Below are 26720 nucleotides of genomic sequence, written 5' to 3'. Positions count from 1 at the left end.
TCTAGAGGATGGGAACCAGCCACTACCGTTTCCAAACGCCCGGTATCCGGGTAAGATGGCGGCTGTAGAACAGTGCTGGCTCTCGGCTCAATGGCGGCCGGTTTCCTTGACTCACGTTGAATATCCTGCAGGTAAATGACGCTCTTGCAGCTTTGACGCGTTCGCTTGCAGACGGCTGATTGAGAACGGTTGGAAGAATGATTTAATGGCGATATTGTGATCCCTTTATGGGACTGTCTGGGGTTGTGCGCATGCGCACTGTGGCAGAGGCTGATGCCGAGTTGTGTGACAGCCCTGTGCGCATGCGCGGGGTACTTTTCTCCCTACCTGCTGAGTGCACGCTGGCTGCCTGTCATGGAGGAAGCCCTCGTTTTGTAGTGTTCTCCGTGTACGGTGTGGCTGTAGTATATGTGTGCCATATACCTCTGCATGAAGGGATCTCTATGTCTGCAGTGTTTCTGGAACATTTTATTTGTTTTTTGACAGTTCCTCGAAATGTCGCAGTTCATGGCGAACCGTACGCAGAAGCTTGTGTAATAATAGGTATATTTTCCTTAGGGCCGTCGTGTATTACGTTTTGACCTGTGACCACGCCTCATTCGAATACGTAATAAATATGGCGAATTCCACTTCTGAATTTTCTACATGAAATCCGCCCGTGAAAACCGCGAAATGGATCCAGAGCTCTTCTGCTGCGGATCCGCACGTGGTTTTAGCGCTGTCAATGGGCAAAAATCTGCATAGAGAATTTACGACGCGAATCCGCGTGAAGAACGGACTGCAATCCGTTGCGGATTCTGCCGTGTGAAGGCTTAGCGGGTCAGATCCCACACGCGGGAGGGCCACGGTGGAATCAGGCTGTTGGCCCTGCGTACCTCACATAACCGTATCGCGGAGACTCGTAGGGGGTCATGCTCAGTATAGGTGGTTGTTCGCTGAGCGGCGGTGCGGTACCCGCTGCCCGTGTTAATTGTGTATATGGGCAGCGAGTTGGTCGCTTCCATCGATATCAATGGGGGCCGTCCACGCGTAATCCGTGAAAAAATGGAGCATGCTGCGATTTTTCTTCCGCTCACGGAGCACGCAATTCGTATCCGCGAGTCTGAAGGAAAACTTGAAAAGGTATGCTTTTCAATGCCCGTGTTTTACCGCAGATTTCCCGCGCAGATGTCGATCGAGGAATCTGCAATTCAAATTGGTTCCTGTGAGGCCGGCCTTGTACTGGGACAACCATAGGATGGATTTAACCCTTTGCAATCCATTTTTGGATTCAGGGTTTCCTAGGGTGCTTTCTCTTTCTGCCATTATACAATGGCGCCATCTGCTGCCTAGAGCAAGTACTGTGGTATGGGACATGCTGGAGAGGCCCCCCCCCCCCCGACAGAGCGGCCAGTAATATACAGTAAGAATACCCTGCCGGACGTCTGCCAATATTGGAGCTGTACAGCCTTCAATCAGAATGTCTTCAGACGTCACAGTGGATTGGAAAGGGTTAAAATCCAACCTTTCTAGTAGCTGCCCCGTACACGGGACAGATATGTACGACCGGGGTGAGGGGGTTGGTATGGAGCAGAATTGGGGACTGAGCCCGGTCCGTACACAGCTGGTGTAAGCGGTCTGACTAAGAATTAAAATCGGTGATCGGCGTGCCTTCTGTCAGCCCTTTAAGTGTTGTCAATTTTGCGATGAGCTTGCAAAAGATGTAGCCTGAGTGTCATGGCAGCTGATGGCCTTCTGAAGGCCCCGAGGGCTACCTTGTATTTCTGACTGTTAGGACGGGTGGCCCGTCCTAATGGATTGCCTGCAGAAATGCCATATACTGCAATATTGAAGTACTGCACTGTATGGTAGAAGCCATCACATGGTTAAAACTTCAAAAGTAAAAAAAAAAAAAAAAGTGGGGGTAAAAAGTCCTTATTATTGTAAAAAACCAAAGGATATTTAAGTTTATTTAAAAAAAACTTTTATGCTTTAAAAAAAAAAAGAAAAGAAAAAAAAAAAGCTCAAAACCTATTTGGTATCTTTGCATCCATAAAAGTCTGATTAATCAAAATAACACATTTTATACCGCAATGTGATCCCGGCCAGAAATAATAATAATTACACGGCGCCGGTCTCCAAGACCGTCTTTAATACGAAGCGATACAGCATACTCACCTGTCCGGACGCTGCGGGGCTCTGATGACCACGGGCCCAGCATACTCGCTTGTCCGGACGCTGCGGGGCTCTGATGACCACGGGCCCAGCATACTCGCTTGTCCGGACGCTGCGGGGCTCTGATGAGCACGGGCCCAGCATACTCGCTTGTCCGGACGCTGCGGGGCTCTGATGAGCACGGGCCCAGCATACTCGCTTGTCCGGACGCTGCGGGGCTCTGATGAGCACGGGCCCAGCATACTCGCTTGTCCGGACGCTGCGGGGCTCTGATGAGCACGGGCCCAGCATACTCGCCTGTCCGGTCGCTGTGGGGCTCTCCTCTGTTGTGGCCGGATCCCCCCCCCCCCCTTTTTTTTTTTAATAACTCCTGCTCTCCCGCGGTACGGACGCAGTGTCAGCTGCGACTGTGTCGCGGGGCAGATGGCTTCCATTGACTTCAGGAGAAGCCATCCGTGTGGGAAAAACGCACAAAATAAAGCATGCTGCGGGTGTTTCTCCTGTGCGTGCGATCCGCGTGCCGGGGAAAAACTGACATCCGCAGGTATTTAATTACTTGCCGGTGCCCAATGATTCCCTATGGGCGCAGATCACACGTGCGGGAGACCCGCGCAGGCTTGGTAATTCTATTTATGCCATGGACATGAGGCCTAAATGAATACTCCATTAGAAACCACAGGTCATCCCCCCCAAAAAAATGAGCCCTCGCACAACGCCTTTGAGGGAAAGATAAAGTTAGGGCTTGTGCCCACAGCTGTGACGGGCTCCGCAAGCAGAATACCGCAGTGGAGTCCGTCACTGCGCCCCCCCCCCCCCCCTCCCTAAAGACCCCATACTCCCCTCTGGATCCGCTGTGCAACTTCTGCATGACGCGCCGGAGCACATGTGCAGTACAGCGCATCACGTGCTGGCAGCGTCATATGACGCGGTGGGCAAGTCGCGTATTCACGCTATACATACACTGTGCTATAGCGGAAGTATAGCGTGACGGGCGGCTTCCATTGACAACAATGGAAGCCGTCCGCACGTATTTCTGTGGCAAATAGGACATGCCGTGGGTTATTCCACGCTGTGGAGTTCCGCGATGGAATTCCGTAGAGTGTACATTGCTTGCCTGGTGAAACGCCACAGAAATCCGGTCGTGGGCATTAGCCCCTAAGGCGGTCAGAAGATGCTGACCTACTGGACCCTGACCTGTAAGTTATGGGCGGTACCTGACGCTGCCCACTGACAGCCACCTCTCCAGTAATACCTCATTGGAAGCACGTTCCTCTTCAATAAGCAGATGCCAGAGACCGGGTGCCGCTTAACACCGGGAAACCATAAGATGGGATGGGTTTAAAATCCAAGCTTTCTTAGACTTTCTAGTAGCTAAAGTGCAGATTAAAGGGGGTTTCTACTATTCGGGGCTCGTTCACGTTTTGTGCTGTTGATTCTGTTTTCCTGCTCCGTTACGGGAACAGGAGAACGGAGGTCGCTGACCAAACGGGTTCATCTTCTGACAAACAAACGGACCCCATTGGCTGTATTGGAGTCCGTTCAGTTTCCATCTAGAATCTATCGCGATGATTCTCCGCTCGTGGACAGGGGGGCTGCGCTTTACATAGCACCCCGGCGATAATCCGGCCACGGGGAACGCAGTCAAAATTTGCCTGGGTTTTTCCAGGGAAGTACTACCTCAGGATGGGTCAGTACAAGCTGCTGCTCCGACCCTTGTCTAGCGGCCGGCGCTTTAATTGCAAGAGCAGCTGTCATTAAAATCAATGGGGGCTGCTGCTGTAGTTACAAGCGCCGGCCACTATAGGGGTCGGAGTAGTGGGTTCCACCTTCCGTACCCCTGGGTGTTGTGGTGCTGACAACAGACGCCCAAGAAACCTCAACCATGGTCCCAAGTGGCGGACCCCCAATCAATCCACTGTTGATGACCTATCCTGAGAATACGTCATCCGTAGTATTTCCCTGGATAACCCCTTTAGGGGCTGCGTGAGGATGTTATTACATGTGCGCCGTTAACACGCGTGTAATAGCACTCATACATGTGGAGCCCAGGAATCATTGGAAGAACGCAGCCGCCACTAGCGCCTATGTAATAGCAGTCAACAATCAAGCAAACGCTCGTTCATTGGCCGATCGGCTTTTTTTTTTTTTCGAGCGGGAAGCTGTACTAATGACAAATGGCCGCTGTATGGGGGCTAGCACCTGTTCGTTCTAAATGGGCTCGTTAGATCAGTGATATCGGCGCTCGTCTCCTGAACCGAGCCGATCAGCCAGCGATTGAGCGTCTGCTCGTTTGTCCGCCGCTGCTTGCACTCGGCCTGACGAAGGGTTGTGACTGATATACAATAAGTGTTGGGAAATGATTCCAGAGCCGAAGCCCTCGTCCTGAACCGACACACCGATGTTTGACTTGCAAATCTGTCATCTTTGCGTGCGGCACATTTTCCGGGCAGCAGTCGCTGCCACACCGGACGGACGGGGCTTGTTTGATTACTCATTAGTTCTGTTTCTTCCTTCGCCTATCTGGTAGTACAAGAAGGAAAGAGACTTGTAACGGACTCTTGTCTTATCAGGCAGCTGCCTGGGTGCCTCTTCCGTTGGGGCTGTGCCACCGTGCACAAGGCACATTACAGAACAATCCTTCTTAAAGGGGTTTGTTGGGCACACAATTAAAATGCTGAAATCTAGGAGGTAAGTAGCGGCACCCTGTACCTTTTTACCTGCCGCTCTGCACCCTCTTCTTCGTCCCGTGCAGCCGCCGATCTGCCGCTGTGTTTACATACATCATTTCTGCAGTAAACCCAACAACAGACTAATAACTACAACTCCCAGCATGCATAGAGCACGTTTATAGGCCAGTGCTGTAGCTCACCCATCAGCAGTCGCAAGGTACCAACGGGTTCCCACGGCCATGTAACTCAGTCTTTTAGGCCCTGACTCTTCGCAGAGGCTATTAGGCTTTTGTCATAGGTTTAGTAGACTGCACTACTTAAGTAATGCAGTGTACTATCCTGGTAATCAAACAATCGCCTCTTGAAAAATCTTAAAAATAGTGTTTTACAAAAAAAAAATTCAATAAAGTTTATTTAAAAGTCAAAAAAAACCCCAGTTTAAAAAGTAGGCATCTGACCTCTCGTCACGGCCCAAACAATGACAATATTTTGATATTTACCTTTTTTTGCTCTGTAAGACGCATCTAGGTTTTAGAGGAGGAGAATTGGGGGGGGGGGGAGGGGAAATCTTTTGACCCCCCCCCCCCCCCCCCACGCAGGGACTTTAGTTGCAGGGGCTAGTACAGGGTGACGGGGGGCCGCCAGAACTCCTGTACCTTCTCTTCCACAGCAGGAGCAGCGGCGCTCTGTAACAGTAGTGCATGTGGTACGGCGGTAGGAAGGGAGTCAGCTGATTGGTGGAGACGGGTGAGCAACGGCAGTTCTCGCCAGCGCTCACCACCAATCAGCTGACTCCCTCACTACCGCCGTACCACATGCACTACTGTTACAGAGCGCTGCTGCTCCTGCAGTGGAAGAGAGATGGAAAAGAGTACTAGCGGCCCTCCGTCGCCCTGCACTAGCCCCGGCACGGTCACAAAGTCCCTGGGACAGCTCTGTTGCTAGAAGAATGTGTTATGGGTCCTGGAGCAAGGCGCTGCAGATCCACTTGATTTTCTTTAAAAACGTGTTTTTTGTTTTTTGCGCTGTAGTAATAAATCTAGACTTGGTATCTCAGTAATTTGCACAATTTGCGCGCGGTGAGTATCGCCCATTGGTTGCAACGAGTTCGGTCATGTGCGTTTTTTTTCTTGCACACGCTTTTTAGTGGTGCAAAAAATAAGTCTGCCCTATTTTGGTGCGTATTCTGCCCTAATTAGCTCATATTAAACTTCATTGGTCACTGGAAGCAAAGGGTGCATGTTTGCTTGTTGTTGTTGTTTTTTATTTCTTGCTTGCGTTATTTCTATACATGCAAAAACGCAGCGCCCTTCGCCTAAACCCATTGTGTAAACGCGCCGGTCTGCGTCGCATGAGGTTTAAGGGTTGTGTAGCATTACGCAATTCTGATGTATCGCTTCAATGCTGTGACAATAAATAATAAAGCAACTTTGCATTAAACATCTCCTGTGTGTGCAGCACCTATGCTGACTAGCGTGTCTCCATGGTTACAGTCTACAAACGCACCCTTTGCAGTCTGTTACTCCACTCCATCCGACCTGTCCTCTTTCCACCCTATAGATGCGGGTTATTTGGGGGTCTCTGTATCTGGAGCTTATTGACTAATTGGGAACGGATCTGTTAATCTATTCGTGTCCCATAGGCCGCCGCTCCGTGTGACCGCCGCAGACGCTGACCGCACTTCTCTCATCTGGCTCCTTCTGCTCTGTGGTTTCCCTGAATATTTCATGTGGTTTTTAATGGCTCAGCAAAACTGATGGACTCAATTATTCATGAGGTTCTTCCAGGCTGCAACTAAACAAGTCCCTTGTAGACAACGCTAGTAATGTTAACCAGATACGAAGAGGGCGCGCTTTCCTGCGGGATCGGGGACGGGGGTTTCCATTAAATTGGTCACCTGATTTGGAGGGGTACCCTCCTCTATTTCTCTTTCTAGGATCTGGAAGACTCCCAACATCTGTTTAAAAAGACCAACCATATAAGGCCTCATGTCCACGGGCTTAAAATCTGCAGCGTTTCTCCCGCACGTGGATCCGAGCCCCATAGGGATGCATTGGACACCGGCAGGAAGTTAAAGGGGTTGTCCCGCGCCGAAACGGGTTTTTTTTTTCTCCAATAGTTCCCCCGTTCGGCGCGAGACAAACCCGATGCAGGGGTTAAAAAAGAAAACCGGATAGTACTTACCTGAATCCCTGTGCTCCGGTGACTTCTTACTTACCTGGTGAAGATGGCCGCCGGGATCTTCACCCTCGGTGGACCGCAGGTCTTGTGTGCGGTCCATTGCCGATTCCCGCCTCCTGATTGGCTGGAATCGGCACGTGACGGGGCGGAGCTACGAGGAGCCGCTCTCCGGCACGAGCGGCCCCATTCAGAAAAGAAGACCGGACTGCGCAAGCGCGTCTAATCCGGCGATTAGACGCTGAAAATTAGACGGCACCATGGAGACTGGGACGCCAGCAACGGAACAGGTAAGTGAATAACTTCTGTATGGCTCATAATTAATGCACAATGTACATTACAAAGTGCATTAATATGGTCATACAGAAGTGTATACCCCAACTTTGTTTCGCGGGACAACCCCTTTAAATACCTGCGGATGTCCTTTTTCTGTCAGGCGCGGATCCACGTGCGGGACATGCTCCATTTTCGTGCGGGTCTCCCGCAGGCTTCTATTAAAGCCTATGGAAGCCGTCCGGATCCGCAGGAGACCCATACCAGAATTAAACTCGCCTGTTCCGGACGATGCGGTTCTTCCCTTCTCCGCGGACGGATCTTCTTTCTTCGGCCCGGCGGATGTGTTCGGCACGTTGGCAGCGTGCATGCGCCGGGCACATCCGCCGGGCCGAAGAAAGAAGATCCGGCCGCGAAGGAAGGAAGATCCGCATCATCCGGAGCAGGTAAGTTTATTCAGATTTTTAGGCCTCATGTCCGCGGGGCAGGAGGGACCCGCTACGGATTCTACATGAAGAATCCACGGCGGGCCTAAGGCTTCCTGCACCTGGGCACACATGGATTCCGTGTAGGAAATCCCACATGGAATCCGCCCGCTGTTGACGACCCTGCGTACCTGGCAGATTAATTCTTCTTCTGTAGTACGGATGTGCCGCTGGTGCTCCAGGACAGATTTCCCCGTACCGTCGCCTAGGCGATTACTTGGATCCGTGACACTTCCGCAATGCTCATTGCAAAAGTGCCGCGGCAGGGATGGCTTCCATTGACTTCAATGAAAGCCGTCCCTGCGTATCCACTTTGAAAATAGAGCATGCTAAGATCTTATTTTGGCATATGGTGGCCGCTAATAAAATCCACTGGTGTGCGTGGAGAGGGAATCTCCACAACATCGATTGGCACATTGACCAGCGGATCGCCCGCGCCTGCTGACAAGCGCGTGATCTGCAACTCAATTTGCCCCGCGTGCATGTTGTCAGAATGGCAGAAACGTTCTCTGCGTGATTATAATGTTATAAGGAAGTGATTACAATATCAGAGCAAAAGCATCATTTATTGTGGAGAACCGACCCCTTGTAGGGAGGCTCTGGTATCCTGTTGTACCGCCTCTAGCTTGGATACAAGATGTGATACGGGTGGGCATGCAGGCTCTAGTACCCTGTTGTACCGCCTCTAGCTTGGATACAAGATGTGATACGGGTGGGCATGCAGGCTCTAGTACCCTGTTGTACCGCCTCTAGCTTGGATACAAGATGGGATACGGGTGGGCATGGAGGCTCAAGTACCCTGTTGTATCGCCCCTAGGTTGGATACAAGATGTGATACGGTGTGGTGGGGCATAGGAGGCTCTAGTACCCTGTTGTATCGCCTCCAGCTTGGATACAAGATGTTATACCGGAGGGCATGGAGGCTCTAGTACCCTGTTGTACCACCTCTAGCTTGGATACAAGATGTGATATGGAAGGGCATGGAGGCTCTAGTACCCTGTTGTCCCACCTCTAGCTTGGATACAAGATGTGATACAGGCAGGCATGGAGGCTCTAGTACCCTGTTGTACCGCCTCTAGCTTGGATACAAGATGTGATACAGGCTGGCATGGAGAATATAGTACTTTGTTGTACCGCCTCTAGCTTAGATGTAATGAAAACAAAGGTTTGGTCCGGTGTTAGCCAGTAGAGCAAAATGTGATTGTTCCCAGCAAGAGAAACCAAGTCATCTTGTAGATATGATACCTTTTAATGACTATGAAACCATTGGAGCTGCTGCTACTTGTCGGACGATGAGCCAATCCTCGGTCGGGGGCGTCCTGAGCCCAATCACCTTGTGTGCCCTCGCACATCCACTGGTCCCACCACCTCCTAACAGTCTGTGATCCTTTTATAGGCCAAGGGGGGAACCACTTTTAGGGCCTCCGGTGACAAGACCGCTCATCTAATCACCACAACTCTCATCATTTGTGTATCTACCTGAGATGGAACTGCATGCCGGGTTTTGCAGCAAAACTCCAACTTCTAGAGCTGTAATTTTTTTTCTTTTTAAGTGTATTTTGTTATATCCTTGTAATAGATGGTTGCAGCACGTTCTTTAGGATAGCACCAGTGGAAACCCCCTCTATAATTTGCATATAGGGCATATAAAACTGGGGAAGCCCTCAGCACCTCACCAGGATTGGTTATCTTGTAGACCTTCTCATATGAATGATGTATGTTGTGATAGTTGCCTTTGCTGTACAGAGTCTTCAATCTGTTTTCTTCCTCTTTTCTGTGGCCCTCTTCCTCTAGGAGACGTCTACGGGCAGCTCTTGGCCTACCTCAGCCTGGGACCAGTCGTCATTCTCATCAGCTTTGTGACTCTTATCATATTCAAGAGAGAACTTCACACGGTTAGTGTTTAATAAAACGTTCTCGTCAAGGGGGTTATATGCCGGTCATGGTCCCTAATTGTCTTTCTCTGTTCCAGATTTCCTTTCTGGGGGGTTTGGTAATGAATGAAGGTGTGAACTGGTTAATTAAGAACATTATACGAGAGCCGCGGCCCTGTGAAGGTAAGCGGGACAGGGTTGTATGGCCGCTGCTTACATTTCATGGATGTCAGACCAAAATTGAGAACAATTGTTGATCCTATTGTCATTCCTGACCATAGACACACAATGAGTTGCATGTTACACATCATGGGATTGTAGCTTTATTACAGCTTTGCCACAGGGACACACCGGGCATTATGGAGACAGCCATCATGCTGGACAGCCCTCAGTAGCTTCTGAGTCAAGGTGGTTGGGGTTCCTTGGTCTAGGGTCGGGGCGCTTGGGGGTTCCTTGGTCTAGGGTCGGGGCGCTTAGGGGTTCCTAGGGCTAGAGTCATTGTACTTATTTCATTTTGCATTTCGGTCCTTCTCGCAGGAACGCACACAACAGTCACCACAGAATATGGATTGCCTTCAAGTCATTCACAGTTCATGTGGTTCTTCTCCGTGTATTCATTCCTCTTCCTGTACTTAAGGTGAGATAGAATGATAATATATCGCTTCTTACAGGTTGTACCACTTTCCAGAACGGCAACTAGCACAAAGTTCACATGGGTCACTTTTGAGGCACTGATCTAGCGGACCGGTTTCCCCAGTAGGGGTGGTAAGCTGATCTCAACCTGCTCATAGACGCTTGGCATAGGAGTTAGTAAAATGGCCTGTCTTCATGCCAAACGACTTTTCAGTACGGGTAAGAGAAGTGGTTCCTGAGGATTAAAAAAGATTTGGGAGCGCCAGCAGTTAGACCCCTTCCCCGATGTAACATAACCTATTAAGGGGGAAGGTACGGCATTGGCTGCCATATTGGTTGTCAGCTGGCTTTAACATGAACCACTCAAGAACTTGTATTTGTCGGAGGTCTCCTGGTTGAAGTAGATAGGTTATTAGTTCGGTATGTGTTGATAGTTCCTAGTGATGTATAGGGGGTTTCTTCTCTGCCACCAGGTTGTACTTGCACTTTTAGGCAGTCTTGCGCTCCTCAGAACTCATTTTATGTGTTTTTGTCTTTCAGGATGCACCAGACAAACAATGCTCGGTTCTTGGACTTGCTCTGGCGTCATGTACTGTCACTTTGTCTCCTAACAGCAGCGTGTCTAGTCTCATATAGTCGGTATGTACGATGCCTTTTATAATGCTCTATACGAGTACTGAGTGTTACATCTCGTGTAACTGTCTGTGGTTTTCCTACAGAGTGTATCTAATGTATCACAGCTGGAGCCAGGTCACTTACGGAGCTGTGGCAGGAAGTATCTTGGCCATAGCTTGGTTTGCCATCACCCAGGAGATTCTTACCCCTTTATTCCCTAGAATTGCATCCTGGTAAGTTTTGAGCTACAAAATAAACTTTTAACCCTTTCCAATCCAATTTTGAATTCAGGGTTTCCTAAAAGGCTTTCTCTTTTTGCTGTTATACAACGGTGCCATCTGCTGGCTAAAGCCAGTGTGTGTGCACCACAGAGGCTCCGACAGCGGAGTGGCTGGCAATAGATGGTAAGAATACCCTGTCGGATGTCTTCTGACATTGGAGCTGTACATGCTTCCATCGGAATGTAGGAAGATGTCACAGTGGATTGGAAAGGGTTAAGTCAAAGACACACGAGCGGATCTGCAGGTTGTGTGCTGTCTGTGTCTACAACTGATTAGACTCAGATGACCCGCAGCACTCTATGTGCCATATGACACATTAATTTTTTTTCGCACATGGATTAAGTGGGAATAAAAAAAAAAAAATGCACCATTCACTTATTTTTTTCGATCCTTTCTTGCGGATGAGACTTGCCTAGTTAAGTCAATGGAGATGCAAGAAACAAAAACCTGATAGCCCTTGGATGTCGTCCCTGTACTGTCTGTATTTCATGAAACCGTTGTTAAAGAGTGCTGGAAAAAAAAATCGCCCGGTTTTCAGCTCTTTGTAGATCTGAAAAATAAATGATGTACTAAAGTTAAAAAAACAAACAAAAAAAACACTTTTTTAAATTTTTATTTGTTTTAATCCCCACAAGGTACTTGAACTGTAAACCGCTGCGTGCGTCTTTTTTCCCTGTACTGTGCTACCCACAGCCTGAGCAGCATAAGGGACCTGAAAGGTCCCCTTTTATTGAAGCTACCAGCCACTTCAGAGACAACGGCTACAGAGAATGGATTTGTTAATCCTGCTATACTCATACTGGATTATCAGATTATTCTGGATTATTACGCAGTCGTCATATATAAAACGTGTATCAGTAGAAATCTCCAGGAAGATGGGGGTTTCCTAATTGATTCTGTCTTCTGGTTTGGGTATTCCAAACTGAGCTCTGAGAAATAAGTGTATTATTTAAAGGGTCACATATTACAGCGTCCTCGATCCCCTTTTGCAGGACAGAGGTGGCTGCCCATCCTTTAAAGTCCATAGGGGTTACAGAAAGAGCCTGTGATTTACTCTGAGGTTTCAGGTTCTCTCTAGTCAATGTGACATAGAAGAATGATATGTACACTATCCTACCTAAAGTGATTGGATACCTGAGCAAGAATCAAGTGTCCAATTACTTTAGGTAGGATCGTGTACATGTAATTCTAAAACTTTCTGACAGCGAGGGTGATCAATGAGTGGAACAGGTTACCAAGGGAGGTGGTGAGTTCTCCTTCAATGGAAGTCTTCAAACAAAGGCTGGACAAATATCTGTCTGGGATGATTTAGTGAATCCTGCACTGAGCAGGGGGTTGGACCCGATGACCCTGGAGGTCCCTTCCAACTCGACCAGTCTATGGTTTATTTCCATATGATAATACTTAGTGGGACTCCTTTGGCCCTAACAACATGGATTCTCTCTGTGGTATACTTTCTAATAACGTCTAATACACTTCAGCTGGCATTTCCCTTAATTCATCCTGCAAACATCTGGTGAGTTCTCTCAAAGGAGATGCATCGGCCTGTCTCCAATAGCGCAAGCAGCGCCATTGTTAGACAGTTTGGCAATGTTCTATGGAGTGACAAATCGCACTACTCCATCTTCACATCAGATAGGCATACGTGGGTGTGGAGGACACCTGGGCAATGTCTTCTGCCTGATTGTGTTATGCCAACAGTTTAAGCATGGTAGAGGTTCCATTACGGTCTGGGGATGTGTTACATGGCATGGGCTCAGTCCGTTGGTTGTAGTAACAAGAACCATGAATACGTAAACTATGCCACGGAGAATATTCAAGGGCCAAAGGAGCTCCACTAAGTATTACCATATGAAGATAATTAATTGTGATTCTTGCTCAAGTGTCCAATTACTATTGGTAGGGCAGTGTGTGCTGATTGGCTGGTCTGTACACAGACTGACAAGAGCTCCCATGGGCTGCCAGTTACCCACCATTGCACTGGATGGTAATGTAAGACATTATGGGGGTGAAGACTCCATGTCCGTATATGTTTGTGCTCGTTTATTCCTTCGCCCATTCTTGCTGTGATTATTACCATTTTCCATCACGTTGACTCCCCTCCCCGTTTCTCGGATGTCTCTTTACACGCTGTCGTCTGTTCTTTCTTGCAGGCCCATCTCGGAATTCTTTCTTATCCGGGACACCAGTCTAATTCCCAACATCTTGTGGTTTGAATACACAGTCACTCGATCAGAAGCCAGGTAAATGCAGAGGACAGCATGTCTAGCTTCTCTCTGGGCTGACAAGGCATCCTGGGAGTTGTAGTTCTGCAGCAGCTTGAGCACTGTAGGTACACTATTCAGATAGACTATATATATTTTCTAAATTATGCTTCTAGAGGTCCTCAAAACTGGAGATATGTGAGGTAAAGTAGTCATCAGAACTAGGGATATAATCCTACTGAAGAACTGTCAACCTGTCTGGAAGGTAAAATGGCTGATAACGGTGAATAGTAGTTTGCATTCAGCTGCACGTTGGGTGTTTCTTGTATGTCTCTCTTAGTAGTTTGAGTTTGTATAGTGTTGGAGAAGATGACGTAGAGGGGAAGCTTCTGTATGTACTCCTCTTCAATCGGCCAAAGTGTGTGTTAAGGCAGATCCACATTGGATTGTCTAACGCCAACCTTCACTGTGCATGCGTAACACAGAAGTGCTGATGTCAGGGGCACTGGAGGGTCTTAATCAAGGGGGAATGGATGCAATGCGGTAACTCTGAGGTCTACGGCACTGTCCCAGTGACTCCGGGGATCTAATTGGCATGCACTGTGCACCAGAATAAAAGTTTTCCAGCAGAAATCAACAACAGTGACTTCAACAAAAACCTAGTTGTTGCTATTGCACTTCTGACATGTATTCTGTGTAGAGATGGGGTTGTACTACAATAGGCTCTCTCGTCCGTGTCATTGGGGGGGGGGGGGGACATGGCAGACTTTTGGTATAGCTTCTGCCACTAAGAGGCGACACAAAGCACAGTTAGTCCCTCCCACTAACACTGAGCTAATCAGTTGTAGCTTAGTGTCTGCAGTAGGTCTCTTGTTTTTATTTTTTTTTTCCCCCCCATTTAGCCGAGAATCGGGAATGAGATATTGTCCCCACGTGAGGAGGGCGAGCAGTGCTCTATCAGACACCCTGTTTTCTCCCTCCTCCAAGGAGACAAACTGGAACAGAGCGGAGCTAACCACTTTGCTTCCCGCCAGCCATTAGATCACCGGAGGATCCTGCCCCCAATTCCAGCGATCTCTCACCACTAGGTGACAGTCGCCGAGGAGGTGACGCTGCTGGTGCCCCAGGGAAAACGAAGAGAAGAGGCTCAAGAGGCGGCGAGCATGTCTTAGGTAAGTATGGCACCATCACCCCAATCTTCACACTCTTTACCTCTTTTTTGAGTGTAATTTCTCTTAGTCAGTCAGCACCCCCTTCCTTCATGGGACTCCTCATCTTTTCTCTCAAGACATCTCTGGGGTCACCCTCCTTTTACAGCCATGGTCCATCCTGCCAAAATCCCTGGCCTTCGTCTGCAGCCCACCTACTACACTAACTAGTCCCTGGAATGTGGGCAGCGTTCTACTCCTCCCGAAATACTTTCTCTTCCCCAGCAGCCCTCCAGGAAGAGGCTTATAGATTTGTGCCTCTTGGGGTCCAGGTCTTCCTGTGTCACAGCCAGGATCACCTACAGTAGATCTGCAGCGGCAATATTTGTCACGTCCTGCCTCAGACCAGGTTGGCTCCATCCGTTGAACATGGTTCTTGCCATCTAACTCTTCGACACTCCCACGCATATAAAGTCATGGAAAGACCTCAGACAGCAATCAAGTGTTACCCTCCAGATAGCTGCAATTCCTTAGGCATAGAATGTGTATTACTAGGGGCAGCACTGCTTTCTGGGGTGATGGTTACCTTCATTAGGTCTACAGTTCTTGGAGCCACACACCTGATATGGGTGAACCTCCTTCATTTGGGGCCAACCAGAGTGCATGAGCTTTCTCCTCTTGCAATTCACTGTGGTCCATCTCAGACCAAGTGTGTTTCCTTGGGGAGTTTCCAGGAGGTGGTCCTGTCAGCTTTGGATGAGACGAAGCTGGTACAAGAGAGGAACCCATACATCATCCATGCTCCAGTGGGAAGAGTCACTACTTGGGATGCAGCTGCAGCATGGAGGAGAAGCTACTAGAGTACACCTAGTAAGGCGTCAGTCTGTGTCGCTTGACTGTCTATGATGTGATTTTTGTTGGTTTTGGCAACCAGCCGAAGAAGTGATTTGTATATGGTCGCTCCACGCCTGATGTGGTTGTGCAATGATCTCCAATTTGATCAGCCAGCCAGGATCCTCATCACCGCACGGTTGTGACCGGTGCCAGCAGCAGAATGTTGTTATAGTCCTACTTCAATTGCTGTTGTCACATCGAGTAATTACCTTACAGCAGATAACAGATACTTTTCAGTGTCTGTCCTCTGATTCTCCCTAAGTGGAGTAGTTTCTGTTGGCAGTTTGCTCTTCCCTTTCAGGTGGTGTCCGATGTTGTCCGTCACTGTTTGTATTGATCATAGGTCTTTTATTCTTTCTATAAAGGGCATCTCCCTCTAGATTCTGTAAAATCTCGGTAGCTGAGGCGGCACAGCGTGGCGGGATTCCCTGATGTCAAGCCCAAGATGGCTTACTTACCGGAATCTTTTTGACGAGGCTTATCTCGGCTATTCCGAGGAAGATTTGTGACACCCACCAAGCCGGTACATCTGCCTGGTAAAGACTACCCTTCCTTCTATGGACTGCACTAAGCACTCTAAGCAGTCCGCTCTGCAATTGGGCAACTACTGCAATCCCTTCCATAAGCATAGTAAGTCACCTATTCGGTGCATTCCACAGGTATATTACCTGTAATCGCTTTTAGCACTCCTCTGCAAATTTGAGCGCAATATTGAGCCGAGAAGCCCCTATATCAGGCTTGCCAACGTGTTTCATTCACGCGGATGAGAGGCTTTTTTTCATTCGAAAACTCCTTGCATCACTTCTGGGAAATTGCGTTTCTCAGACTCGTGTGAATCGCGGCCCCATATCGCGCTCGCAATCCATGTCAAAACAGCCTTGCGTTACTTCGGGGAAGAAGGGATCCTCCGTCTTGGTAGAAGAGCACAGAGTTTCTCCCATTTTTCTCAATGACTCCTTACATTGTGTGCACCCAGCACGTGGTGCAATGCTGCCACCAGCCCATTGAAAATGATGGGTGATGTGAGGGAGCGCCCAAAGATAGGACATGCCACGATTTCCCTCCCCTGCAGCGAGATGGGAGACAAAGTTGCTCATGTGTATGACCCTTTTCAAAAGAATGGGGTTCATATTTGTGCGCCTCGCAATGAACAAATCTTGTGTGATTTTCTTGGCCATGTGAAAGCGGCCTAAGAGTGATGATTCTCTTGTAAACCCCAATTTCTCCCATACCCTCACTATTCTCTTCTGGGAGTCGTGCTGCCTTGACAGAAGGGAGGCTGGAGCATCCTGGGGCGCTTATTTCTCTAGGGCTGTTTGCTCTCCAATGGGACTTTTTTCCCCTCCTATGATGATTCCGGTTCTTCTTTTAACATTCCGGGACAGATCCTTCAAGAATCCTTCCCTGTGATCATCATCATGGATTTTTAGGCTACCCCTCTGACCTTCAGGCTCCTGGTCTACTTGTTTCGTTCTTCTCTGCTCTCTCAAAGACTACTATAGCAATGGCCTACCAGGCCAAGCAAGCAAAAACAAACAAAAAAAAGATGCCATGTCAGCAATATCCAGCATACTGTGACGAACTGCGTCTCACGCTCCAGCGCTCCTGACCTTCTGTGCCTCTGAACAGATAATCAGGAGGGCCAGCGATCAGCCCTTCTATCCTTGACAATTATCTTCCACCTTGACATTCCCAACATTGGCTCAACCATTCTCTTGGCTTGCCTTTGTGTCATTAGCAAAACGAAGAACACAACATACTTGACCCTCATTCCCATCTCACCACATTTATATGGGGCATATTCCGCCCTTAATTAAAACTTGTCACTTTACAAAGGCCCAAAACTCGAGCTGGAATGGCATTGTTGGACTTCTAATTATACTACTTGGCGGGCCAACTGTGCAATCTACGACCATGGTTCCTGCAGCAGGAACTGCCGATTACAAGGCCGATCTCCTAAGTTACTTAGAACGCCCGGAGTACACCAAGTCCTCGAATATGACCCATACACTAATTAGCTTTATCTATATGGCGAACTGCAAAAAATGTTCAACACTTTACGGATACGGTAGCCGACCTTCCCCCTATGGAATAATCCTATCCTGCCCTCCTTACAGGAAATATCAGATTGCCAATATTGGATCTCATTGGGTGTATCTGAATTGGGGGACATATATGATAATAATGTGCCTGTCACATTCACCCAATTATGTGAAAAATTACAAATGCGTCAACTTCAAAGGTTTCGATACTTCCAACTATGGCATGCTCCGAATACCCAGTGTCCCTCTACCGCCACCCACATATCAAAATATCACACAATAGGCACATTTAGATCCCAAGGGCCTAAAGGCCTAATATCAGCGCCCTGTACCCATCTAATCTCAGCTATAACCCACTATCTAGTCAGGATAAACGCCAGTCTTGTATCCCCTCACTAAGAGCTTAATGGTCAGATCTAGTAGACTCCCAGCTGTCAATAAGCTAATACTACGGTTATCCATCCATCTTATCTGACCCCAGTACCTCTTCACAAAGTGGGTAAAACGCCAAGGTCGGCCAGTCACAGATGCCATCAACTTCAGGCCGATTTTTGGCATTTGATATGGGAATGCCCCTATGTAGCCTAGTGATAACGCGGAATCCGCAACCCTTCCGCAATGTTATTGCGGAAGGGTCGCAGATCGGACAGCTTTCATTGACTTCAAAGGAAGAGGTCCTTGCGAAATCCATGCTAGAATAGGACATGCTATGTTTTTTTTTTTCCCTCTGCGAGCGGGAAATCACAACTGATTTCCACTTGTGGATATGGAAAAGCGTTTTTTTTTGCACAGCGTGTCTATGGGAAGTATTTGCTGCAGCATACAGAGGCAGATTCCTGCTCCGGATTCCGCAATGCAAGTACGCCAGTGTGCATTGGGCTTTAAACAGGCAAAAAACTTTTAAAGAGTAAAGTCCGGTCTCTTCCTTCACCGCCTATAGAAATTGGACATCCTCAGCAACCAGGACTTGTACTGTATCTACTGCTTGCTAGTCTACCTTTCTTGGGACCTTTTGAAAAGGTCCAAGATACATTCAAGGATCTGCCTCCACACAAGGTAATCCGTCCCTTTTCCCCATGTAGTGCGGTGTCTCCTCAGTTCCCGGAGCGTATCTCCTACAGGACAACAGGATCCCCATTCCTTATTGTTTCCATCTTATGATATTTTGCAGACACTTCCTTGATGATCCGCAAGTTTTTTAGCCTTCTAGTATTAGAGCTGCTATCCCATTTGCACTGTGTGCGTCCTACAACATGCGTTCCGTTACAGCCCTTGGTGGACCTTTCGCTTACAGGTACCTGCAGGGCCCAACAGTCTGACTGCGCTACCTTTTGTTTGGCCCCCTGGGTACTGCTCTAGAATGTCCCGTGGTCTGCTGTGTCCCCCGATGACACGGATGAGAAAACAGGATTTTTGTTATTGTGAAATCCATTTCTTGTCACGTTCATTGGGGGACACAGAACCCACCCAGTCGGTTATAGCTCGCTAGCTCTCGTGGTTTCTGTCAAGGTCCCTCAATGGTTTCTTACCTGCACTCTTGTTATGGTCTTGATTTGATTTCATGTGTTAGTTCGTTGTCTACGAAAGACTTCTGTATAAACTTATTTAGCTCAGTGCCTAAAGATGGGCTATAGCTGGTGGGAGGGACAAACCTTTGTGATTAGTTCTGCCTCCTAGTGGCAGGAGCTATACATGAACATAACGAGAAATGGATTTTACGGTGAGTAACTGCTGAGACCCCCCCCCCCCCCCCCCCTCCCAACAAGCCTGAGAATGGGGGTCCAGTGCCTCAATTTCCTCTTCACTGTGGGATCACTGCAACCCCTGTAGTAAGAAGGAGATTGAATGGAGTGGCGGTGGTGGGTGTGCAGCTCTATTCCGTTCATCTTCAATGGGACTGCTGGTGATGGAAGCTCCAAATGCTCCATTGAATGGCGTCTGCTCGGCTGCTGCTCCATTCAATCTCCACTTCACTGCAGGCTCGCTGCACCCACAAGAGGGATGGGGGGTTGTCACAGGATCCCCTGTTCTTGGGATCAGATGGAGTCTGGCTGTTGAGACCCCACTGATCAGGGCATTGCCTCTTTTGGATCAGTGATTCTGGTACAACCTTTTTAAATTAAACTTTTAAGCTCCACCTAGTGGTGACCGCAGACCGCTATAATTTCATCACTTTAAAGGGGTTTCCCATGCTAAGTACTATTGATAATCTATCTTCGGGATAGGTCATCAATAGTTGATTGGCAGTAGTCCTCCACTTGGGATCCCCTCCGATCAGCTGATCCTCCGGCCCGCATGGTTGGTCAGGGTGTGAAGTATAACAAATGGGATTCGCTCTCACTGTAATAAATGGGATGGATGCTTTCATTACTCTTCTAACTACTCATTGTGGTCGGAATCGGAAGTGTAATAGGTGTTGCTCCCATTTTATTTCAGTGGGAGTGAAACGATCTATTACACTCGGGCCCTGACCACCGATGCGGCCGTCCAGCACCGACAGTGGCCGTAGGATCAGCTGAAAGGCGGGAATCCCGAGTGGCAGATCCCTGCCGATCAACTACTGATGACCTATCGAAGGAGATGTCCTCAGTAGTAAATGCCTGGAATACCCCTTTTAATGCATTATAAAAGTTAGGACCTCCCATTGCTTATTTGAATAGTTGAATGTTTTGGCATATTTTGTACAAAGTTTTGGCTATTACAAACGTTTTTTGTTTTTTTTTCCGGACTTGTCCAGAAGCAGACAACGCAAACTCGGTACAAAGCTGCAGTGAATCTCCGACAAACTGACAAGGGTTGGGGTATGACGGCGGTAGGATCCATAATCTTCTGGCAGTCCAAAGGAAATGAAGCCAGTACAGCCCACGGTGCACCGAAGAACACTTAAAACTGACGGACCAAAAACACGGGAGTGAGAAAGAGAGGCCTTTACTTGGTTTACAATGCCTGTCTTGCCAGCGGCCGCCCTCTGCATGTCAGGACTGCAGCCGACCAACGCTCTCCAATGCACGCTGTCCAACCGTCCCTCTCTGACGAATTGATGGAAATTTGCAAGAGCTAAGGTGTTAAAAAAAAATAATTTTCCCTCACCTTTTTCCCCCCTTTTCATATGATCAAAGGAAATCCATCCCTCTCACGCCCCTTTTTATCGCATGAACGGCCACCTTTTATTTATTTATATTTTTAAGAAAATTGGATCTAATAAGGGTGGAAGACGCTGGAAATGGCGGCAATTTTTTTGGGGGGGAGGAGGTTGGGTTGGGAGAGGCTTTGGGACTTGTGGTCCATGATTTACAAGTGAGGCACTTAACCCCTTTGTGCTTCAACAGACTAAGCTTGGTTGCCGATTTAATAATACTGCCCCCTCCTATGGGCTTCAGCTATGCTCCCTAAGGTGCCTATTGATGATTGATTGGCTGGAGGGCTTAAAGCAATTCCTGTTGCACTTTTGAACAAGGTTTTCAATTTAAGGACTACAAATAACCCTTTTAACACTAGTGATTTTTTTAAAAACTTTTTTTTTGTAAAAATTGTCAATGGGCGAAAAGCGGAATCGTGTCCTTCCTAACTTGTTACTCGTCTTACTCCGTGGAGATGATTTTTGCCGTAACTGAGAAAGGAGCTCAATCGCTCTGTAGCCTCCCATGTGGTTCATTTCTGACCTTCCATTAAAGGGGTATTGCGGACATTTAACCACTTGTAGTACTGATAATCTATCCTGAGGATAGGTCATCAGTAGTTGATCATTGATCACCTGATCTCAGGCCCATGTACTGCCCTGTCTGGTTTAAACCAGAAGTGCTATAGAAGGTATTGCTTCCATGGGTCTCGCTTCTGTTACCGTTTCGGGTCAGATCCTGCTACAGTGAGTATGGGGCCTGAGATCAGGTGATCGCCGGGGGTTCCGAGCGTCGGTCCTCTCGCCGATCAAGTATTGATATTCTTTCCTGAGGCTGGGCCATCAGTAATTAAAGGGATTAAATGCCCAGAATATGCCTTCGAAATATCCTGTCTTAAAGTAAAACTGCACTGTTAGGGAATTACCTTATAAGCGATTGTCTAATACGTAGTTAATACCCAAATCTCGTTTGGTTTTATGATCAGGGCAGGAATAGGGAGATCGTCCTCCTGGTTGGTAGTATTGAGCCACCTATGAATGGAAGCGATATTAAGGCTTTTCTCCATAGGGTGCGGTAGTCTTCAACGTGTGGCTCCCCAGTTGTTCACCTTCAACTGTCAGGGCATGCTGGGAGTTGTAGTTTAACAAAAGTTGGAAATGACTGCTGTGGAGTATACAGACGACCGCTGTGGTTACTCTTGCTTGTAAAGGAAGAGATCCTGGATATACAGTATATCATGGGCTGTATTTGCTCGGGGGTCCTTTCTGCATGATTTCTGTCCGATTGTAAGCCGGTAAAACTCGCAAGGGGGAAAAAAAAACGTATTGGTTCCAACAGGTTATCAAACGAGAAACTTTTCTCTTGGGCGGATAAGCTAAGATCAAAAAAATTGCAGCGAGTCCTATTTTTCTGCAAGAATCGCCCATTATTTTCTAGGGGCGCGTGAAGAAAAAAAAAGTATCCCACTTGCCTGTCATACAAGTGCGATGCATTATACTATTGGACCCACGTGCATTTTTCAATGCATGATAAAACCGCATGTAATCTGATTCAAATTGTGTTTTTTTTTTTTTTTTTTTTCCCTCAAACGCACCGACCGTGCAAGAAAATTGCGGGGGAAACGACCAATTCTTCACTGGCGTACAGCTCGCTCGCGCAGGCGTATATTTGCTGCATTTATCTTCATACACACAAGATGCATGTAATGTGCACATTTTAAACACCCCTACCCCATAATGTGCGTATTAGGCACCGCGGTGGGACATGCTGCGTTTTTTGTTTCTACACGTGTTATATGCGCAGGAGAAAAACACAAGTCTGAATGGCCCAACGTAAAGCAATGGGCTTTTAGCACTGCGTATTACACATAAATTGTGTAATATGCAGCAGATGTACGTGAGGGAGCCCGAAGGAGTAGAGCTGAAGGAAGCAACTGATCAGGGTTGGAGAAATGTAAAGGCGAGCCAGAATAGGAAGAAATCTAAATGGTGCCCCCCTGAAGAAACAGCTCCACTCTTGTCCATGGGCTGTGGTTGGTATTGCAGTTACTTAAATGAAGTGATGCTAACTTTGAGGGGTGTCTACACCCCCCCTCCCCTTTTCAAGTTCTGGATTCTTAGTGACTCTGGAGGCTCATCATCCTGCAACTCCTGCTGTGGCTGGAAATACAGAGCTTAATTTTCAGCCACTTTTATCTTCCGAGCGCCGTTTAGTCCTAAAATATTTCATTATCCCTTCTAGCAGAATTTACTATGAAGAAAATATGCTTTACAAACTTACAACCCCCCCCCCCCCCAAAAAAAAAAATTGAAAAACAAATTAAGACCAGTTACAAATTGCTCCTAAAGTTTTTAACTATATGTAATTTTACCTGGAGCGTGGATGACGAGGTGGAATTAGACCGATCACAATAAGGGCAAAACTGCAGTTATAGCCGGTTTCACATGGGCGACAAAATTGTGCGTGTTTTTTTTTTTTTTTGGTCCTCTCACGTTGGCTTCAATTTGCGAGGTTTTGTAGCTCATGTTCCCCTATAGAGTCTTTCTGTGTATCGCATTGCATAAAAATTAAATCCATCACCTAAGAGGCTCTCTCCGGCGCCGCCGCACATCTCCTCAGGTTCCTGGCAGACTTGCTTGTAGTTTTCCCTCAGCATTTCCTGGTCAAGGGTTTTTAAAAACCCTGCCTCCAGGAAGTGCTGCGCCTCTGATTAGCTGAGCCTTGGCGCTAGAGAACCAATCGGAGCCAGCACTCAATGAACCAATCACAGCCATTCATTAAATGGCTGTGATTGGTTCATCAAGCACTGCCCTCTGAATCAGAAGCAGTGCTTCCTGGAGGCGGGGTTTTTCAAACTTCTGACCAGGAAACACTGAGGAGAAAACTACAAGCAAGTCAGCCAGGGACCTGAGGAGACCTGGGGCGGAGCTGGCCAGCACTTCTTAGGTGATGGATTTATTTATTTGGTTTTAATACAGCTAGAGCTTATATTCCAAGCCCCTCAAAAAGAGCGCTACAAAATCGCGATATTATTGCGAGAAAACAGCGTTAATCGCACAGAACGCCGATGTGATATTGCTGCCGCCCATGTGAAAGAGGCCTAAAGAGGGCGTCTAGGGTCGAGAAGCATGGCAGCTTTCGCTGGCTAGAAGTTGGGTGTGGTGTATTGCAGGTCACAAGTGTTCATGGAACCGCACTACTAGACCCAACCCATGGACAGGGGTGGAGCTCGGGCGATTCTCCCTAATTCAGGCACTCCTCTATTAGTGATTAAATAAAGGATGCAGTGAAGTGAATGGAGCAAGGACTGTGCCATACATGGCAGGTCTGGATGTGCTGCACCGCTGATACCTGCCCGCAACTGGAGCTGGGACCATTTAACCACTCGGATGCTGTGGTTTATAGCAACTACTGCATCTAAGCTATTAATGGGGGTGGGTTCTCCTGTCAGGCACAGGTCTTGTGAAAGCTCCCAATTCCACTGTTAGCACTCCTATTACCTCCTACCAGAGATGGTGTATTAGGATAATGCTTACAAGTATTGTATGGGGGACCAAGCTATCTCATAGTCACGTCCCCATGGGCTGTAAAGCTTAAAAACGAAAAAAAATGGGCCATTGATGGAAAAATAAATTATAGGTGTCATGTGACAATTTATATATAGTTTCACTACTTTATTGCAGTAATTGCTCATTTGCAAAAGTCATTTATTCGAAACGCTGAATGCAGGAAAAACTAAGCTCCACGTCCAATGCCACAATTGCATTTTTTCCCCCATTCTAATAACACTTAAAAAAATTTTAGAAGCTTTTCAATATTAACATTTAAAAAAAAAAAAAAAAAAATTCTGCAGGAAAAAAAGTCCTCTTGTCAATGGCAAAATAAAATGGGTATAATGCTTAGGACAGAGCAACAAAAAAGCTAAACCGTAGCTTACAACAGGGGGTGGGGGGGTCAGAGTCCATCTGCTGCTGCGATGGTTGTTCTCGGATTAATATCTGAGCAGGATGACCAATCGCACATAGAGATGGGACGGGTAGCGATTCCATACTCAAGTCCTTAAACAGGGTCTGTGGGAACAGGATATTTAAAGCGTACCTGAGTTTAACAAGTTGTCTAAAAATACACCAGGTTCTCCTTATCCATTTAGTCGCTGCTGTTTCCACCCTGTTTCATATCTGTAAGTTCTGATTTTTAGGTGGTCTTCTCCATATATATATAGAAAAAATTTTTTTCCTGTTGCTCTGCTGTTTGCAATCCACTTAAATGCAGAGGGTATGTAGCAAACCTAGCATGCTGCCAGTAGTTCACTGTCCTACACTTCCTTGCCCTGACTTCACATGCTGCAGTCTGTGGACCAATCAGAAGAGGGGCAGTATTTTTAAATTCCCATCCTGCTGCTCTCCCTGGACAATTGAGTAAAACCAATATTGTGTTTGTTTATACACTTCCCCCCCCCCCCCCCCCCCAAGAGAGGTTATCACAGTGTCTGCAGATCTGTTAGCCTGTAACCTCTGCCTGCACGGTAAAGATAGCGCCTCCCTCCCCCATTGCTAAGGAAACATCCCTGTGTCTATGTTGGTTACAGAGCTTTTGTATTAAGACAGTATATTGAAGGGAGACCCCTATTGGCAGCCACTACAAATGATTTACAGCGGTAGAGCAAATTTTTTTTTTTTTTCTTAAATGCAAGTATATTGCAGAAATGATGAGACTAACACATGCTAGTAGATGAGCAGAAGTTGGCTGAAAAGTTAGCGCCCCTTTTAAGTGGTAAATTTTTTTATTTTTACTCATGTTCCAGTTCCAAAAAAAGTCCTGTAAGCGCGCCACACTTGATAAATGTCAGCTAAGCCCGCAGCGTTCTGTGGGTCGCCACGCTCGGCCACCCCAGGGATAGACACCAGTTTTGCCCAGAGTGTTCCTTTAAGAGTGCGAGTTCCTACAAAATTTTGTAGTGTCTGTGGGAAGCAAGACGACCCAACTGTATGTGAGCGGCAGCACGCAATCGAGCCTAGAAGTCCTCAGTCGTTCCAACCAAAGGACGTCCCAGCAGTTGTAGTTAATGTGAATTGTCACAATCTGTTAAGTGAGCACAGCATTACTATCTGTATACACGTCGGGTACAATAGATATTCTGTCCATGTGGAAAGGGCTTACGGCAGGCCCATCCGGACGTCTGCCATCTTTTTTTATCCTTGTATTACGAACACTTGTCTATAAGTACTTGTCCTGTGTGGACCGATACTAGGTGATCGCACGGAGGAGAGCAGCAACTTTTTGCTTTTCTACATGACGACTGCATGGGAGGCTCACAAAGTTCACCCCACAATGTGCACAGTTGGGGTGTATCTGGTAGCTTAAAAGGAACCGGTCAGCCAGGTTCATGCTGCCCAAACAGCAAGCAACATCCACGCCGGTCAGGCAGACGGACGCTTCATTCTGAAGCACTGCAGCGTTACGGTAAAAACATGCTTTGCAGGACTGCTGCAAATGAGCAGAAGAGCCATAGAGGCGGGGCCTAGCCAGATTTTCTCTACCCGGATTGGCTAGACTGACCATTCTCTCTATACACAAACCTGAGAAAGTGGTTGGTGTAGCTGATCCCCGTGTGGAAATGCCGGCAGAGCCCCGTGCCCGCTGCCTTCTCAAAGTGCAACACTTTCAGAATACAGCGTAATGTCTGCCTGGTCAGGTGGCATAAAGGGGGTGGTTCAGGATTAGAGACCTTTTTTTTTTCTTCACCCCAAAAGTGCCACTCTTGTCTAGTGCAAGATATTGCCTGGGCATTGTATAATGGCCTTAGCCACAGTTCAGTTGTGTCTCAATGCCCGCTGTCGGATCAGGTCTAGTATCCTGGAGGTACACTGTAATTGGTGCTGCCCATACAAGAGTGGTGCTGTTTCCGGGGGAAGGAAATCTTCATCCCAACTCTAATCTTTGACGACCTCTTTAGGATAAGATGGGGCCATCACTGTATTGCTTCATGTGCATGATACAGGCCCAGAGCACAGATTACCATAGCGAGACAGCGCCCCCTGTCAGCGGCTCCTGGCACCAACTTGTCACTTTCGTTTGTTTTTGTTCAAATGTAAGTCCAACGAATTGAAACATGACATTTTTATTTTAAAATAAAAATTATGCAAAATTC

At 47.5% G+C, this 26720-nt stretch overlaps 1 protein-coding gene across 1 annotated transcript; it reads left to right on the top strand.

The window, feature by feature from the left end:
* Positions 1 to 26720, top strand: DOLPP1 (dolichyldiphosphatase 1). The gene is made up of 8 exons (XM_066580540.1): positions 1 to 131; positions 9554 to 9654; positions 9732 to 9816; positions 10171 to 10270; positions 10807 to 10905; positions 10986 to 11114; positions 13316 to 13405; positions 20188 to 26720. Exons 1-8 carry the CDS (start codon positions 56 to 58, stop codon positions 20222 to 20224), a joined length of 717 nt encoding a protein of 238 aa, XP_066436637.1. The 5' UTR covers positions 1 to 55; the 3' UTR covers positions 20225 to 26720.

This window comes from Eleutherodactylus coqui, chromosome 10 (genome assembly GCF_035609145.1).
Source record: "Eleutherodactylus coqui strain aEleCoq1 chromosome 10, aEleCoq1.hap1, whole genome shotgun sequence".
Classification (NCBI taxonomy): Eukaryota; Metazoa; Chordata; class Amphibia; order Anura; family Eleutherodactylidae; genus Eleutherodactylus; species Eleutherodactylus coqui.
The sequence above is the reverse complement of the archived record's forward strand: the minus strand, read 5'-3'. Positions and strand labels throughout refer to the sequence as shown.